The sequence below is a fragment of the Lepidochelys olivacea genome (genome assembly GCF_965140295.1).
Source record: "Lepidochelys olivacea isolate rLepOli2 genome assembly, chromosome: 1".
Classification (NCBI taxonomy): Eukaryota; Metazoa; Chordata; order Testudines; family Cheloniidae; genus Lepidochelys; species Lepidochelys olivacea.
Genome location: NC_140411.1, coordinates 226,255,709 through 226,273,403, shown reverse-complemented (window position 1 = coordinate 226,273,403; position 17,695 = coordinate 226,255,709). Strand labels below are relative to the sequence as shown.

General features: G+C 43.0%; 1 protein-coding gene across 2 annotated transcripts in view; it reads left to right on the top strand.

The window, feature by feature from the left end:
* Positions 1-17,695, top strand: part of ETV6 (ETS variant transcription factor 6) — a 167,717-nt gene that overhangs the window by 122,271 nt on the left and 27,751 nt on the right. For both annotated transcript variants that reach the window (XM_084617934.1, XM_084617933.1), the window contains exons 3-4: positions 7,539-7,703; positions 11,449-11,583. In XM_084617934.1, the coding sequence (XP_084474060.1) occupies positions 7,539-7,703; positions 11,449-11,583 (300 nt within the window). The remainder of the gene's footprint in view (positions 1-7,538; positions 7,704-11,448; positions 11,584-17,695) is intronic.

Here is a 17,695-nt window from a genome sequence, read left to right as displayed (position 1 = left end):
GCTCACGTGGTCAGGGTCTAACCAGTGGCGGATTAGCCACTGGGTCAACGGGCCTGTGCCCAGGGGCCCCAGCCAATTGGGGGCCCCTGGAAAAATGGGTGCCCCCCCCCATACCCTGACCCACTGTGCCTGTCTGCCCGGTACTCCTGCCGGGTAGCAGGGTCAGGGCACAGGGCCTTGCCCTGCAGTGCCTGCCCGGCACTCCAGCTGGGGAATGGGGGAAGCCCTCGCGCCCCGACTCTGCTCCCTGGCAGGAAGGGCAGAGCCGGGGGGGAAGCCCTGGTGCTCCAACCCCATTTCCCTGGCAGGAGCCCCCTGGAAGGGCAGGAGGGGACTTCAGGCAGAAGGGTGGGGAGGGGCCCCCACTAATTCTGGCCCAGACCCCCACAAAACCCTAAGCCGCCTCTGGGTCTAACCAATCACCATACATGGACTGGGAAGGAATTTTCCCCCAGGTCAGATTGGCAGTGACCTGGTTTTATGCCTTCCTCTGCAGCATGTGGGTGTTGGTCACTGGGTATATCTCATCTAGTCGTTTCCCTGCCATTCATTGCAGGGGCCTCTGGCATTGGCACACCTTCTCTGCCCGCGGCACAGAACAGTCTCGTCTCCTGCAGGTTGGAATAGTTTGGTCTAATGTTGGTTGTTAGGTTTAGTGTGCGGGTGGCCTGTGACGTACAGGAAGTCAGACTAAATGATCTGATAGTCCCTTCTGGCCTTATATTTTATGACTCTGTGTTCAGAGCACTAATAAATCCTCATCAGAGCCCTTTGCATGAGGAAACTGAGACAGAAAGGTGAAGTGACTTCCCACGACCACACATTAAGTCAGTGGCAGAGCCTGAACTAGACCCCTGTCTTTCCGGCTCTGAAGCTATGTTTGCCCGTGCACACCACAGTACCTTAACAGTGGTGGGCATAGAAACCCACTCTCTTGGCCCCACCCAGCATCAAAAACACCTCTTTCTGCCATGGGCGGTGTGCTATGTTATGTGAATAATACAGCACATCGCAGATTATTAACAACACAAAGCCAGCCTCTACTTCAGTTCAGAACGCATCGGTTGATAGCATACGTTTGCTTTTTGTGAACATTTCTAGTGCAGTTTTCCCACTGGTGAATTGTGTATTGTTCTGTAGTCAGGGCTTCCCTGCCTGACGCTGCCAGAGTGATGATGCTTGGGTCCCTGGGTGTACAAAACCAAGCTGCTGATTTGCATGTGCTGGTCCTTTTGCTGTTTTCCCAGCTGTGATAAGTACTTTGCAGTGTGGGAGTGAAAACAATTCCATCTGCTCTCTGGAAAGGATGAATGAACAGGGAGTCTTTTCTTTCCCGCGCGCCCTTTCCCCCCCCCCCCTTCTTTTTGCCTATAAGGTAGTCAGGCATTAGGATGGAATCTCCCAGCCTAAATGGAACAAAAATATATGTAATTTACTTGCGAATGCTGTGTAAGTAGGGTATGATTTATATATTGAACTTCTGACCTCATCTATTGACTCATATTGGAACTAATGTGAAAAAGGCCTTTTTCATACTGTATACTACACATCCTACTCATATGTAACGTACATCTAAAATACGTGATTTACTGCATACAGTACATATATGAAACACACATGTCCTTTCCTCTTACGGGAAAAGGGAGATTCTGAACGTTAGTGTTGCCAAGTGTCAAGATTGGATATCTTTCATAAAAATGTGCCCTTGTTCACCCAGAAGTTATGGTCTTATTCAGGAATTACGGAATGAAATTCTTTGGCTTCTATAATGCAGGAGGGAAGAGTAGATGATCATAATGGTCCTTTTAGGCCTTAAAATCTATGAATATATGTGTTATTGTGGAGTGCCTATGCAGCTCAGAGTTGTTTTAATGCCCAAAGCAAACACTTCTTTAGGGACCTGCAGTTGCCTCACAGAAAACTTGGGAAGTATGGCATTTAAAACCAGTTAATTCTGAAGTGTGTATGTATGAGTGATTATTTTTCCCTGCTGCTTATGCCAGAGGAAGGTGTAAACCACCCCAGCAGTTCCTCTTTGTTGCACCTATTTTGGGCTACCATACTACCATATTGAGGAGCTGGGAGTGGGTTTCTTCCTAACTCCAGGTGGTTATCAGTTTGTGCCCGGGAACATGAGAGTGGATCAACCTCATCATTTTTATCCCACCTAATGTAACAAATGTTAGAAGCAGGACTTCAGGTGAAGAATAAGCAACAGGAGTAGAAAATCTATTAAAATACCAAGATCCAGCCTGCAGTGCCAGAAAGGCGAGTGCATGTTTTTCTCCCTCGTTAATGCATATGGTGCTTCAAGACTGCAAGAAGCACTATAAATAATTTTATTCTATTGAAGCTAATGCTCAGGAGCTGACAAAAGACAGGCTAGCTAGAGAATGTGAGTCTCTCAGAGCCAGATTCTGCCATCTTTATTCACATGGAATAATAACAACAACATCTAGCTCTTGTAGAGCACTTTTATCCATGGATCTCAAACTCGTTACAAAGGAGGGCAGCATCATTATCCCTATTTTTTACAGCTGGAGAAACTGAGGTATAAAGTAGTGAAGTGACTATCCCAAAGTCACTCAGCAGAGCTGGGACTATATCCCAGGTCTCCAGAGTCCCAAGCCAGTGCCCTAGCCACCACTACCGCCTCCCTAATCTCACTGGTTTAACTGGGAATTTTTAAGGAGAAAGATGCTGCCCAACGGGCTTGGCCCAATGCCCAGTAAGGTCAATGATTAACTGATCTCAGTGGTTATTGGATTAGGCAGAATTTAGCCCTCATTTTGTAGCACAGGTCTGATCATCCTCACTGTTTTTTGTTGAGTAAATGCTTTTGTTACTTTCATATGATGCAGTAAGCACCCTTTATTATTAATAGAGGGTAAGGGGGATATAGAAAGAGTGTTTCTTGCACAGTGTCCCTGGCAATAAAGATCAATGGGAAAAGAAATGGCAAAAATATAGAACACAGCATAAGCAGGGTTCATTTTCTTTTACGGAGAATATATGACAAATGTATTCATGAAGTATCCGCAGGTCTATATAGTTAGGTTTCCTCTCTGCCTTAAAACCCCCTTGAGCTTGTACAGTCCTCCCTTTGATACCTTTCTTTTCATGAAAAGATCCGTTTTAATAAGAAAAGAAAAAAGAGGACAAGAAAATATGTGATACTCTACAGGGCAGCATTGTTTCTGAATGGAGCTTTCCATGAGGTGTCAGCAACTCTTTCAGTGACGTTAGCCTGCCTCACACTTACTCACATTGCTGTATCTGCGCCTCCACAAAAAGCCTCTCTGGAGTGAATTGATTCAGCACTGCAAAGGAACTGTCATGCAGTGAACAGAGTGCTCTGAAGCAAATCGTTCCACAGGAAAGTGAGGGAGGGATGAGAAGAGAGGAGAATATCAAGAAGGAGAAGTGGTTAACCTGTTTTGTTGTCTTTGATAGCACTTTATATGCTCAAAACACTACAGAGAGATACTAATTCTCATAACACGCCCATGGGTAGGAGGTAAATAGTATTACCTCATTTTACCAATGGGGAAGTTGAATTAGAAAGTCAAAGTGATTCAGTGTCAGATCTAGGAGTAGACTGAACAGAGGCATACGCTATGAAATGTTACTGTGTCCAAACAACAGTTGCCAAGATGATGCTGAACATGGTTTATTCTGGTCTATCCAGAGCAGTGAACTGTATTCATCACTGACTCACCTAATACAAGTGTGTTCAGACAGGGTAGTACTTAATAGTATAGACCAGGTCAAACAGAAAACACTCACATACCAGTTTTTGGGTTCCGGGCCTGGAAAGATAATTACTTTTATTGTTTGTGGTATACTCTGTAAAGAAATGCACTGTAAACTATAAAATGTGTTGATCACATGAGATTATCATACTGGTGTGCCATAAAATGGCGAGGATCTTGTATTTTTTTACAAAAGCCACAACCTTTTAGCAGAAGGTGAAATGCAGTTGAGAAGTTTGGTGTCTTGCATCTTTCAGATTTCTAATCAAAACTCTAGTTGGATGTTTCCATGGTATCAAAATTCCAATGATGAATAAAGCTGAAAATGCAGATAGCTGCTTCTATTTGTTTGTAATTAAATTGCACCGATTAGCTACCCAGAGATAATCACTGAAGTAGGCTGTAGACATGTAGAAAGTTATGCCACTAGCCTATCACCACTGGAGAGACTGGTTCAAATGACAGAATAAGACACAAATTAAAATGAGCTTGATATTCTCATTTTCCACACTCCAAAACCACCATACTAACTGGCACCATTGGAAGCCTCTGTTCAGAAGAAGTGTAGAACTCTTCCAGGACAGGAGTGAGGTGCAGTAACAGAGCTGAGTGAGGGTCCAGAAGTAAAACAGCAGGGAGTGTTCCATGTCAGGCCTCAGGAGCCTTGCAGGAGGGAACTGGGAGAAGGCAGCACTGGAAGTGAAAGGAGTGTCATTGCCCAGGATTGAGGTGCATAGGCAGAGCTGGTGGTCGAGACACAAAGACTGGAATAGCAGGGTTGCAGTTCAAGAGAGATGCGCTGACAAAATTGCATGTAGGAAGCCCCTACAGCCTGTGCCATTACTGTGCTTGGCCTTAGCCTTGCTGGCTCTCCCTTACTTCCATGAGTCTGAATTAATTTTTGTTGAAAAAGAAAGGTTGTTGGGGAGCAGAGTTTATTTATCATTAGAGTTTACTATATAGCTCCATAGACACACTTGGTGTTTTCCTTATAAAACCCAGATTCCGTGCTCTGGAGCAGTGGTTTTCAACCTTTTTTCATTTGCAGACCCCTCAAAATTTTCAAATGGAAGTGCGGACCCCTTTGGAATCTTAAACACAGTCTGTGGCCCCCCCAGGGGTTCACGGACCACAGGTCGAAAACCATAGTTCTATGGTAATGGCAACCTTTCGTGCACCCCTTAGACACAGTCTGTAGACCTCCCAGGGGTTTGTGGACCATAGATTGAAAAACACTGCTCTAGAGAGTACAATCTAGTTCCTCTAGGACACATACCTAACAGGTGTCCTCCTGCAGGAGGATACAGGTTTAACCTTTCTTGGGGAAAGAAGGATTTAAAGACTGGAACTTTGAGGACTAAACTAGGAAATGTTTTGGAATGCAGCATTCCCTAATGACGTGGCTGTGTTCATAGAAAGCATTTTTGAGAAAGCACTACATCCACATACAAGAGTCATTCAATCCAATCACCATTGTTTAAGTGAATCAAAGATGAGATGCAAGCGAAGGGGGTTACATTAGATGGTCACTGAGGTCCCTTCTGGTCTTAGAGTCTATTAAACTATGAATGAAAGAGGGAGAGGAGGGGAGGCATGTTGGCTGGAAAAAGAAACAGGTGTTTAATAAATGAGGAAATGGTTGCTCTGTGGGAGAGGCTGACGGGAAATGCAAAGAAACATTACATAGTTTATAAATGTTGGGGGATATTCTTTGGTGTGTTTGTTACCATCTGTATTTGTGCAGAAGGCAGGGAAAGTCACTCGGGGGTGTTTCAAGGTCTTTCTCCTCTTTTTTAAAGTCCTAGATCTGTGTGATATTAGACCCCACCTCATCATAGAATCTCAGGATTGGAAGAGACCTCAGGAGGTCATCTAGTCCAACCTCCTGCTCAAAGCAGGACCAATCCCCAAGTTTTGCCCCAGATCCCTAAATGGCACCCTCAAGGATTGAACTCACAACCCTGGGTTTATCAGGCCAATGCTCAAACTACTGAGCTATCCCTCGCTCTCCTGTCATCCTCTGCATTCAACCACAAGAGCTACAGTTGACACGGGTGCGGCAGCTGGTAGTGGTCAGGGTTAAACTCTTGGGGTATGGGAACAGATTGTTTCCCCTGGGAGGACCTTCGGCTGTGGAATTCCTTCTCCCAGAGAGGAAGATGAGCCTGAGTCTCAGCATTTTTAGACCATGCTGCCCATCTCTTTGCATAGACCTTCTCCAAAGGGTGGAGCTACAGAAAACACCCACCTCAGTGACCCTACCCTAACCAATGACTACATTGGGGGAGGGGTGGAGCGTTTAGGTCCTCTTGCAGAGACAATTTGATGTGATTCTTCATTTTGTAAATGGCTCATCGTGCCAGCTAAGGGGTACATTACAAATGAAGAACAATTTGATATGGTGTCTTTCTGCTGTGCATACTGCTGTGTTCGATCAGCAGTATTTCACTCCTTTCAGGAGTCAACTATGTGCTCATCTGAAGCTCCAGAAGCTTGCTCTCAATTCTCCTCCTGACTCAGATTCAGTTCTGTATGTAACTTGATGCCCAGGCTTTCCTAGTAGCTGCTTTGGGAATCTGAATCTTTCACACCAGCAGAACAGAATTCACTACTCGTGACTTTTTTTTTAACCCTGGCAAAAGGGCTGCATATCATTTTTTTAAAAAGTAACCAACTAGGAGATTTGTAGTTATGCTTGCAAAGATTGGGGTAATCAGTCTCATAGAATAGTGTGTCAGGAAGGAAACGTCTTCCCATATGCAGCAGCATACAATCAGCCAGGTGCAATATAAGGAAGGGTGGTTCATCTTGCTCTGAAGCATAAGATTTTAACCACTGCCAGGGGCTATGTACCAAAGATCTGATCAGATATGGCAAATTTTGTTTCTATGCACAGTGTGAAGCTTTCCTTTCTACATAACGCATTGTAACAAGTCAAACAATGAGTCATCTCATAAGGGGAAAAGGAAAGGAAGCTTTTATCTCCCCGTGGATGAGATAATCTGCTTGCCTGTCTATCTAGGTATAAGCAGCTGCCTGTTTTTTCTCCGTGGGAAGGAAGCCATTTTAAAATTGTATGTAAGACTGATATTTTAATCTCACCTATCCCAGGTCTCATCCTGAGTCCAATAAAATCAATGGCCAAACTCCCTTTGACTTCACTAGTAGTAAGATCAGGCACCAAGACCAAACTTAAGCCTGTCTATGCACAAAAGTTGTATTATATTTAAAGTGACACAACCCTGCTTGTAAGGGCACAGTTATATCAATACAAATGTGCTTATAGTAGTATAGTATGCAGTGTTTTTGTAGCCAGGTTGGTCCCAGGATATTAGAGAGACAAGGTGGGTGAGGTAATATCATTTATTGAACCAACTTATGTTGGTGAGAGAGACAAGCTTTTGAGCTCTTCAGTGTAGTTTATTTCTATGTAGGAAGGGGACTAAACTATAGTGTATCTAAACTAGGGGTTGTTCCAGTATAATTATATTCTTAAAAATCACACACACACACGAACCAACGTAACTGTATGTAGACGAGCTCAATCTCTATCCAGCCAGTTGAAAGCTGTGGTCTTGTGTCTTGTTTAGAGGCAGACACATGCTGATTCACACATGCTGAATCACAGTAAGGTATTGGGGCATGGATGTAACTTTGTATTGCTCCCCCAGACCAATCTCAGGCTTTGCATCCAAATGCAGTTAGTGATTCAGGAGTCCTTTCCCAGAACTGCTTGCCCTTTGTTCCAGTTTCTTAACATGACCACAGTGTTTCTATCTCCCACAGGCTTGCAGCCAGTTTACTGGAGCAGGGATGATGTGGCCCAGTGGCTCAAGTGGGCAGAGAAGGAGTTTTCCCTGAGGCCGATTGACAGCAACACTTTTGAGATGAATGGCAAAGCACTCCTGCTCCTGACCAAAGAGGACTTTCGATACAGGTCTCCTCATTCAGGTGAGGTTTATCTACACCAGGAAGGATGGAGCAGGAAAGAGACAGAAGCAGAGACAGACTCTGGGAAGGGAAGGAGGGAGGAAGAGAGCCATGAAAGGTGGGCTGCAGAGACAAGAAAAGACAGCCATAGTTGTTAGGGTGGGAAGGGAAAGACAAGGACAGCCATGCAGACTAGGCTGGGGGAAGAGTGAAACATCCAGTAAAATAAGAAAGGGTGAGGGAGCGAGTGATCCAAACGTCCTTGAACTTTGAGAGGGTTTAGATTCCAATCCAAACTGAGAGTGCCTGGCCCATCTCTAGTTAAAACCCTTTGCAAAACCCAGAGAAAGACTGCCTGGCCGCAGTTTAGAACATCCAGCTCTGTCGTTTAAAGACTTTTCATTTCATAGACCCAACTATAGTAGGGAGTTAATCAACTGCTCCAGCCTCTTAAGAAGCCTGCATTAGCATTCTGTATCACGGTGGTTGACTCGGCTGATTGTGCTGCTAAAAGCTCCAGCAAAACTCATCCTTGGGGACCTTTCCTCTCTTTTACAGCCCCCGTGGGCTTCCCATTACCCTGCCCATATTCTCTCACACGCTAGAGTCCAGCCCCCGGCAAAGCACAGGCAGGTGTGTGAATCAATCCGCCTGTTGCCAAATAATTTAGTCATGTACTCACTCAGAAGATTTAGAAACATGTGTGTGTCACCTGCCTGTATTTATATTCCCTGCAGTCTGTCGCCTCCAGCATTATAATCCCACTGAACCTCCTTCCTCTCCTGTGCCAGGGTTGTTTAACTACATTTGAATGAATGGTTCTAAATAAAAGTTGTTAGCTTTCTTTTTATGACCATACAGGGTACCCCTGCTAAATAAAAAGGCTTGTAATTCAATCAGCTACCAGAGATGATCATACAGCTTGAACTGAGTGCCTGGAAAATAGCTGTTATCAGACTTCCAATGTAAAGACACAGGAATACAGATGGTGTCGCACTAACCAATCAAAATGTGAAGTAGTTCTGAAAGACGCTAACCTTGTGACACCCCGAAGGCACCTCCCTGTAATAGCATCCTCATACAGGATCTGGACCATCTTTTTTTCATATAGGCCCCGATTCAGCAAAGCGCTTGACCACGTGCTTAAGTCCCATTGACTGTTTAAGAAATAAATAAATAAATAACTTGGGACAGGACAACTTTTCTGGTGTTTTGTATGTAGCACCCACTGTGCTGCATGCAACTCCCCAGCACTAGCTGTCCAGGAGAGACACCTCTCTTCTCCCTGCATGTACTGTTACTGCACTTGACGTCAGCTGGATTTAAGCATCTGTGGGCTGGAGACTGAGCATTCACAGAGGAGAATCCTGGGCTCTCGCATTCATTTCCTCACTGTGAATGGAGCTCCTACTTTGCTGAATGTGAGGCATGATTTTACAGACTACTGATCTGTGAACTCAATTTAAAATTTTATTCTCATTTTTTTATGGTAGCTGTTGACAAACTTTTGAGAAAACATTCCATTCAGGCCTGCTAAATCTATGCCACATACAGCAATAACAAGCACAGAGGTCACCCTTAAAACTTTTGGATGACTATAGATTACTAAATAACAACATCTCAGTATTTGAAGTGTTTCCCAGATATTCCTGTATTTGAAGTATAGGGAAATGAATAATGCCATTTCTGCCCAAATGTTATTTAGTTAGCTAAGGGCTTGCAACACTCAAAAGTTGCACCCCTTTAACTATACTGGTAGGGGCATTTCAGTGAGGGGTGTGCTTTTTTTTTTTTTTTTAACCAAAACAGTTATACCATTATAACCCATTGTGTAGATACAGTTATAGCAGTATAAATGTGCTTATACCAATATAACTTATTCCCTTTCCCTAATGGGAATAGCTATACCAGGATATAAACCATTATACCAGTATAACCAATATATCCACACAAGGGCTTGTACTGTTTTGTAGGAAATCACATCCCTCATGAAATCCTTATATTGGTCCAAAAGCTGTGTGTGGACTAGGCCTAAGGCAAAGGTTGGGCAGTTTTTAAGGATGACCACTGTATTTTTCTGGAGTGATCCAGCACAATTTATGTGTGTGTCTCTGTCTTGCTTTGTAAAATACAAATTATGTGATAAAATCCCCCCTCTGGTCTCTCATTATGTATTAAATATGGATAAGGTGACAGGATTCTTGAGGCTTCATTTTTAATTAATTTTTCAGGCATCACAGACATTAAAAGTGCCCTAAAGTCACCCCTGACATAGTAAAGGCAGCCAAGACAGAGAAATAGAGCAAAAAGTCAGACTATGGAAATGAGGATGACTTAGGCTGAAATAGCTAGGAAATAAACAAAAAAGGTTTACCGACAGGTTGAACCTTGGAGGTTTACCGTGGCAAGTGCTGAATATGAAATAGATTTACAGGTGTTATAGAAATAAGAAAAATAACAGTAATAGAAAATGCAAGGTCTCCTAAATGCTACTTTAACTAAGACAGTTAAAGCACCTATGAACATGAGTTAATATTTCAGGCAAAGTACCATTGTTGAATATTGTTCACTCCGGCATGTGAGGGCAGGAGATAGGCAAAGGGCTGCATGTGGTATTATTAAGATTAATCACACACACCCTGGGGCACTTAGAGTCACCTGCATTTTGGGCTTTCGTTAACTCTTTCTACTTAACTGCTTCATTGTTGCCAGCTATAAAAGGCAAAAAGTACCTCCACTGTTGCCCAGATGTACTTATGTACAGTTGGAGGCGGGAGGGTCACTGAAAGGTGAAATATTCTCACAGTAAATTAATCACCACATAAACAATCAGTCTTCTGGCAACTGTAATATGTGTTCCTTTAAGGCCACCATATTGTTACCTGCGAACTTTAGCAGTGCTGGAAGTTATTCCCATGCCGTGCTGTTGGAATGGGAAAAGACTGCTGAAGCACTGCTAATAAATGAGTGCTAGCCCTGAGAGAGGTAGCTCTGTGTGAGCCTGGATTGACAGCCACGAGACAGTGGGAGTTAGGTGCCTCACTACCTTCACGGATCTCGACCTAACTGACCTGCTAAATTTGCCGTGGGGAGAATTGATCAACATTCCATTAGATTTCCATAGAATGTCATAATGGCACAGGAACATCACTGCCACAGCACACATACTGGTGTGGAGGAGCATCAGTGATGTCTTTTCAATGGAATGTATATCTTCTCCAGGATAAAACCTCATTATACAGTAAAACTTAAGGGAGGAAGTGTTGAATAATGGTTAAAGCAGAAGGCTCAGAGCCAGGAGCTCTGGGTGCTTATCATTGTTCTACCATGGACCTGCTATATAAGCTTTGGCTGGGTGACTTAAACATTCTATGCCCTTGTTTGCCCAGCTGCCAAACTGGGACAATAATAAGAGGAGGTGTGAGACTTAATTAACTAATGTTTGTAAAGTGTTTTGAGATCCTCAGATGGGAGGTGATGTGGAAGTACAAAATCTATCTACCAGACTATTTAGTGCAACTGGACTGAGGTTTATATTGCTCCCCCCACTTTTCACTACTGTTGCCTCTGCGTGACATGTACAACTTTTGGACTGCCAAGAAGGAGTCTTACTTAGGAGTGAGAAAGATGCAAGTTCTTCTTGCAGGCACTTTTGGATCTGAAAATGGCACCCACGAGCTTTGAATTCATGCATCCAATGGCCAAATGAGTCTTCTCCAAGAGTCTGTAAGTTTTCATTTCCTTTAGCCGCTCGTTTGTCTTTCAGGTGACGTGCTGTATGAACTCCTTCAGCATATTCTGAAGCAAAGGAAAGCTCGCATGCTATTTTCACCTTTCTTCCACCCTGGGAACTCTATCCATGCTCAGCCAGAGGTCATATTACACCAGAACCACGATGAAGGTAATAATGTCTCCTTTATTACTGGAGGTGTCATTATGTCAGCAGTTTGGATGAGGCTGTCAGAAGGTTTTTTCTTACTCTAAACCAATACAAATTTCATTTTAAAACAATCTCTCTCCCTTCAGAAGTGGAACAGTCCTTTAGTTGTTAGAATGTTCAGCTGATCCACCAAGCCATTTGGTTGCAAATTCTTAGTGCTTTAGAAAATTTCAGCCTTTTGCTTGTGTAAATCTCCATTTATTTTCCACTATTTTGTCCTGCTTCAAAGCCTGTTTAAAAATATACTAGGTGGGGATAACTTTTCTGGAGCTTATATCTAGAACCCATTCTGTTGCACAGATCTTTCCTCTCCCAGGTCCTAGTTTTCTCGGAAAGAAAACTCCCTTCTCACCTTATTTACTCTTACTGCACTTGTGATCGGCTGGCTCTAAATTGGGAACTGGAGACTTTGACTTTGGAATTCACTTCCTCTGGTGGATCTAGAGACATTTGACATGTATGGCAGGGTGCTAGGCCCATTTTTTTGCTCAACTTTTGCCTTAATTGTAAGATTGGTAATTATTTTGTTTTCAGGGAAAGGCTGTTCTTCTTTTTATTTATATATATATATAAAGAAGAAACAAAATAATTACCAACATATCTATGCGTGTGTGTGTGTGTTTCTCTTTCAAATATTGCACCTGTGCCATGTGTTTTGTAATTAAGCACATTTTATAAATTAACAAATAAATAACTATCCTGACCATTAGATCTTAGATAGTGGCAGGATCAGAGGCCTGCCATAAGCACTGATATCTTTTTTTTATTGGAAAATCCAAACTTCTGAGATTGAATTGAAATTTCGACACATTGTCACTGTGATCAACACTAGATAGATAAGACAGACACATATATAGTTGAGGAGGTGAAAGAAACATTTGTAGAACTGTTGCTTAAATTTAGTTTGTTTTACTGTTGGGATAAAATCTGGAAGCAATATAGACAAATTCACCAGTCTGTTTGCAGATATCTCCCCATGATGCAAAACAAGTGGTGCTTTTTTGAATGGATTTGCTTTTATGGCATGGCAGATATTGGACACTTTTCCTCTTTATTAGAGCTGGTCAGAAAATATTTGGATTTTTTTATGATATTTTTCAGATTTGGGTGTTTTGTTTTTCTGAGAAAAAATATTTTTTTGGAAGAAAACACTTTCCAGGACAATTTTTGTTTAGTTGAAAACCCAATTTTCCATCCCAAAAAAGTTTTTACAGAAACTTTTTAACTAGCCGTTCTCTCTATCTCCCATCCTTAATCACAAATAAAAAACAGTTTGGATTTCACCCTAGTCCCCGCTTATCCTAGAAGTGCACAATTTGGCAACATTCAGATGAGGTCTGATGCAGGGCAGGATTAAGAGGCATTGGCAGAGCCCTGTGGGGAGCCCAGGACTGATATAACAGGAGGCACTGTAGTGCATGGCTGAGGGGCATTGGCAAAGCTGTATGAGAATGTCAGGACTAGAATAACAAGAAGGTGATGCAAGTCAGGAGTAGGTTGCGCTGGCAGAGCTGAATATAGGAAATTTACAAAGTTCCTGCCCAGTATACCTGGCTTTAGGCAGAGGCTGTTATTAATCTCTCACTTTCATGAGCCCTGTATTCACACACAAGGGTTTGTTGTTTTTTTAATGGAAAACTGGGAATGGGCCAGGTGAACCCTTTGTGAAATGTGTGTGGGTTTGAACATTTTGTACTTTAGCACTCAGTTCCTTTGGGCAAAATCTCTTAGGCTGGGGTAGCTAAGGCACAGGTATAAGAAGAGTATAGTTATGATTTAAAGCCTATCCAAAGATTTAAAGGCTATAGATTTAACAATCTGGTAGAATGGTTCCCACACCAAGTGTCCTTTACTGCACACAACTCTGTCATCAATGGGATCACTTTTCCACTTGATCACTGTACATAAGTCCCATTAACTGTAAGGACCAACTCCCATTGACTTCTATGGACGCAGGAATAAGACCCAAAGTGCCTCAGCATCTACAAGAAAACTAACCATCTTTATATGTCCAGTATCAGCCAGGTTCTAATGGAAACACTAATAGCCCTTACAGCTGCCTAAACATCTCAACTAGCCAAAGGAGGGAATGGTAGATCAGAATGACGATCCTGAGCTAGTGAGCACCTGGTTTCAATCCTGAGCTACAGAAGATTTCACAGTGTTGTTTGACTAGGCATTCACTTGCATCATTTGCTAACCAAATCTGATTGCTTCCTTTAAGTCCTCTCTCTTAAGGCAATTTGTAGCCCTATTTTACTTGGTCCTTAGAGCACTCAGTGCTGTGACACTGGTTCCTTTCTTCATACTCATTCCCAACCACTACAATTAGCTTCATTTTATTATTTTTATTTTGATACAAATGGAAGAGCATTTTGTTTTAATTATGGACTCCCAGACACGTACTCTGGGCAGTGAGAGAAGCTCTTTATGCCAAGCATTCACAGGCAGATAATGAGCATACTTTGACTCTCTTGCTGTGCCCTCTTCGTTGTCTCATGTCACTGCGTGAGGAACTTGCCCAGCTAAATGTAACACTTTGCTGCCTTCCTGCATGTACTCTCTTTTTCTATTGTGCTGTGTTCTCTATTGGGTATTCTCCCCAGCTTAACTCACAATGACCAATGGAGAGGGGCCAGTAGAGTCCTTGGCATGTTACCGTCCTCAAACTTGATTTTCTTTAAGGCTAGTTTTGCAGATATCAAATTGATTTTTGTATCCCTCCCTGATGAGGTCTCTCTCATTCTCTTTCCCTCTGCAATCTCCCTCTCTCTATTTATCTGTCCACCTGAGTCTGGAGTTGCTCCTAAGGATCACCATCATTTTAACATCTGTTTTGAAACCAATCCAACCAAAATCATTTGTGGCCAAGAGGTGGCTCTTCACATGGCTCTTCACAGCCTATGCAAAGTCAGTTGCAAAGCCTATGGTCAGTTCCCAGTTTGTCCCGCTTCCGGTGTGCAAGTGTTCATATCTCTTTAAAAAATGCCACCACACCCGGCATTGGTTTGGAAACACCTTTTGGCAGTCTTTTGTGGAGATGCTAAGGGCCGAATGAGCCATGGGGACTGAATTAGCCCCTCATCTCTAGTGGTCCCTCTGAATCAGCATTGAATGACTTGGGAGGCTGTGGAGGAAGTTTGCATTGTTGCTGCCTGCACTTGTTCTGAAGAGAAACAGATGGTTTCAGTCACCAGGACAGTCAGTCCAGCAACTTTCCACCCACCCATCCCTACAGGAACAGCTGGGCCAGCAACTCTCCACAGCATTCAGTTCACTTTTAAAAAGCTACATGGAAAGGATGGTCTGAGGGTGCATTCCAACACAGACAGATGTGTTCACGTGTTCTTTGTGGCACAAGCTGGTGCAGTGCATGCAAAGGGATGTTTCATTTATTAGGGCCAGATTCTGATTCTCTTACACACAGTGAGAAGCACCTTACCCCATTTGGTTTAATTCATTACAGTGGATGTGCTCGCAGAGTAAAGTACCTTATTCAGTAAGGACATCCGAAGCTGACCATCAGTGTGTTTTAACTGTATCAGTTTCCAAATTAAGAGGATGAAGAAGGGAATTTAATTCAAAGTGATCCCTTTTCTGGTCCTGCTACGTTTGACAGAGGAGTTGAGAAGGAGTCCTCTGAGATCCATTGCTCTTCACTGAAGGGTCCTTATTGCAGCATCCTGGCCCCTGGCGAAGGGGAGGGATGAAGGTACCCCTCTCTGGAGCCCATCAATGTTGCATAAAGTTTCCACCAGAGATTTCAGTAGACAGCAGCGTAAGGCATTCCTTCCTGCTCATGGGCTGAGTTCAGTCCCTCTCCAGCTCAGTATTCAGACTCAGTTCCCATACAGAAGCTCGGCACTGCTACTAGACATCAGAATAAACACCATGCAATGTCCCTAGTTGCTCTCTCATTTCTCAAGCATCTTTGCTCATATAGGCCAAGAATGAGCATAATGTTTTTGAATGAATATGTGGCGGTTTAACTGGGCAGCCCGTAGAAAACAGGTTACTGTATATGACAGGTATGGGGGAAGCAGTTGTAATCAAATGGGGTTTCCTTGGGTTGTGGTTAATGAATGTTAGGTCCCATCTATGCTCACTGAACATTCTTCCTTAAGCACAGTTTAAACTGCAGTCACTAGGCAGGATCATAGACCAGGCTGTGGTTTTTGAGCAATGTTTGAGCAATGTGGTCCTTTCCATATCAACTGGCCAAACTCAAAGCCATCTACTTTAAGCAATATAAAAAGCCACTCAAAGCAATATACTTTAAACCCATTTTGAAGCCCCATTATTAAACTTTGTTTTTCATCTAGAGCATAGCCTAGATCCGTAAGTTTCATTTCCTCCTGTCATTTCGTTGTTACTAACCTAACTAGCTACACAAATACATTTTTCTTGTTTATGACCTCAGGTGTGTGAATCATAACTAAACTCCAGGCATGCATAGCTTCCTCCTAGGCCTTCACAAGGAAACTGGTGGCTGCTGGCAAATCACGTAGGTGCCCATTTCGGGGGGCAGAGGAGTCAGTTTAAGGTCACTGAGCCAGTGCTGACTGGAATTGCATCTTCCCAGCAATACTATGTTTAGGCTTTTGCATGGGTCGGTGCTGATCCCTCTACTGCAGCTTGTGTGGTTTCCAGGGTAGGCAAGGACCCCATAGATTCCTTTCTGCCTAAATAGGGTCTTCAAAGGGCAGTGCTCCCTTGACAGGAGAGAGCAAGGAGAACAAGCCTTCGTACAGGAGCAGAGTGAATGAGTGAACAAATAAGACAGTTACATTTACCTATTTTGATTGTTGACATGTGCCTAACAGTTTCCTGCTCTTATCACCTGAGGCTATTGGCAAACAGGGCTGAAATTTGAGCTTTGTTTTTCTAGATAAAAACCTGTTAGCCTTTGCTCTCTGTTGTATGAGGGGCAGTTGTAGCCCTGTTGATCCCAGGATATTAGAAAGACAAGGTGGGTGAGGTAATATCTTTTACTGGACCAACTTCTGTTGCTGAGAGAGACGAGCTGTGTAAGCTTGAAAGCTCACCAACAGAAGCTGGTCCAGTAAAAGATATTACCTCACCCACCTTGTTTGCTCTCTGTTGGTAGCTTTCTACTCAGAAAACTATGGCCTTAATCAGCCAAAATCAGTTTATTTTCTATTAATTGAAGCAAATGTTTTGGTTTGTGGATGTTAACAACCCTTGCAGATGGTATTCTAAATCCATGCTTTCTGAGCTCTCCTTAATGTAAAGGGACACTGCTAATGTCAAAAGACCAACCCAAAAAGTCCATTCTGTTTTTTCCAGTATCAGACACTCTAAAAGGTTTTCATCTGGAATGATGGAACAAGAGAAAAATCTTGGTGAAATCACTTTTAGAGGGTTTATAAGTGGTGATGGGGTGAAATTTAGGCTATCAGGCAAAACTTCCTGCCACTGAAGTGTTAGGCTGTGATATTCACAAGGTGATCTAACAGGGTTTTTTTCCCCACATCTCTGATTTCTACAACTCTCTGACTAATGTATCCAGTACTCGTCCCATGTCTTGAGCCACTCTGCTGCTGGCTCTGGTCTTCAATTTTCAGTTACAGGGTCTGCAGGCAGAGCAACAGGAAAGTCAGAACATGCATCCAGGTCTTTGTAACATATGCACAGCAACGAAGCTGTTAGGCCTAACAAAAACACGTCCCCATTAAGCTGCCATGTATGAAGTTTCTCTTGTCACCCTCTCTGATTTCCTACTATTAACGGAGTGCTTCCCACCTACGTGGCTTTGATGCTCACACTATTAAATTATTGTAGGAAAGCCAGGTTATGTTGGCTTAGGACAAATTTATGTTCAGTTTTGAAGGTAGCACAAAGGGAAATGAATAATAACAACGTGTACTTTTTAGCACCTTTCATCAAGGGATCTTAAAATGCTTTTCAAACAATAATTGTAATTCTGTTTAAAGGTGATGGGACTGAGGTTCTGGGAATACAGACCACTTGTCCAAGGTCACACAGGAAACTCTTTGGAGAGTTGGTAATAGAACAGAGATGTCCTAACCACCAATTTCCTACTCTCATAGAC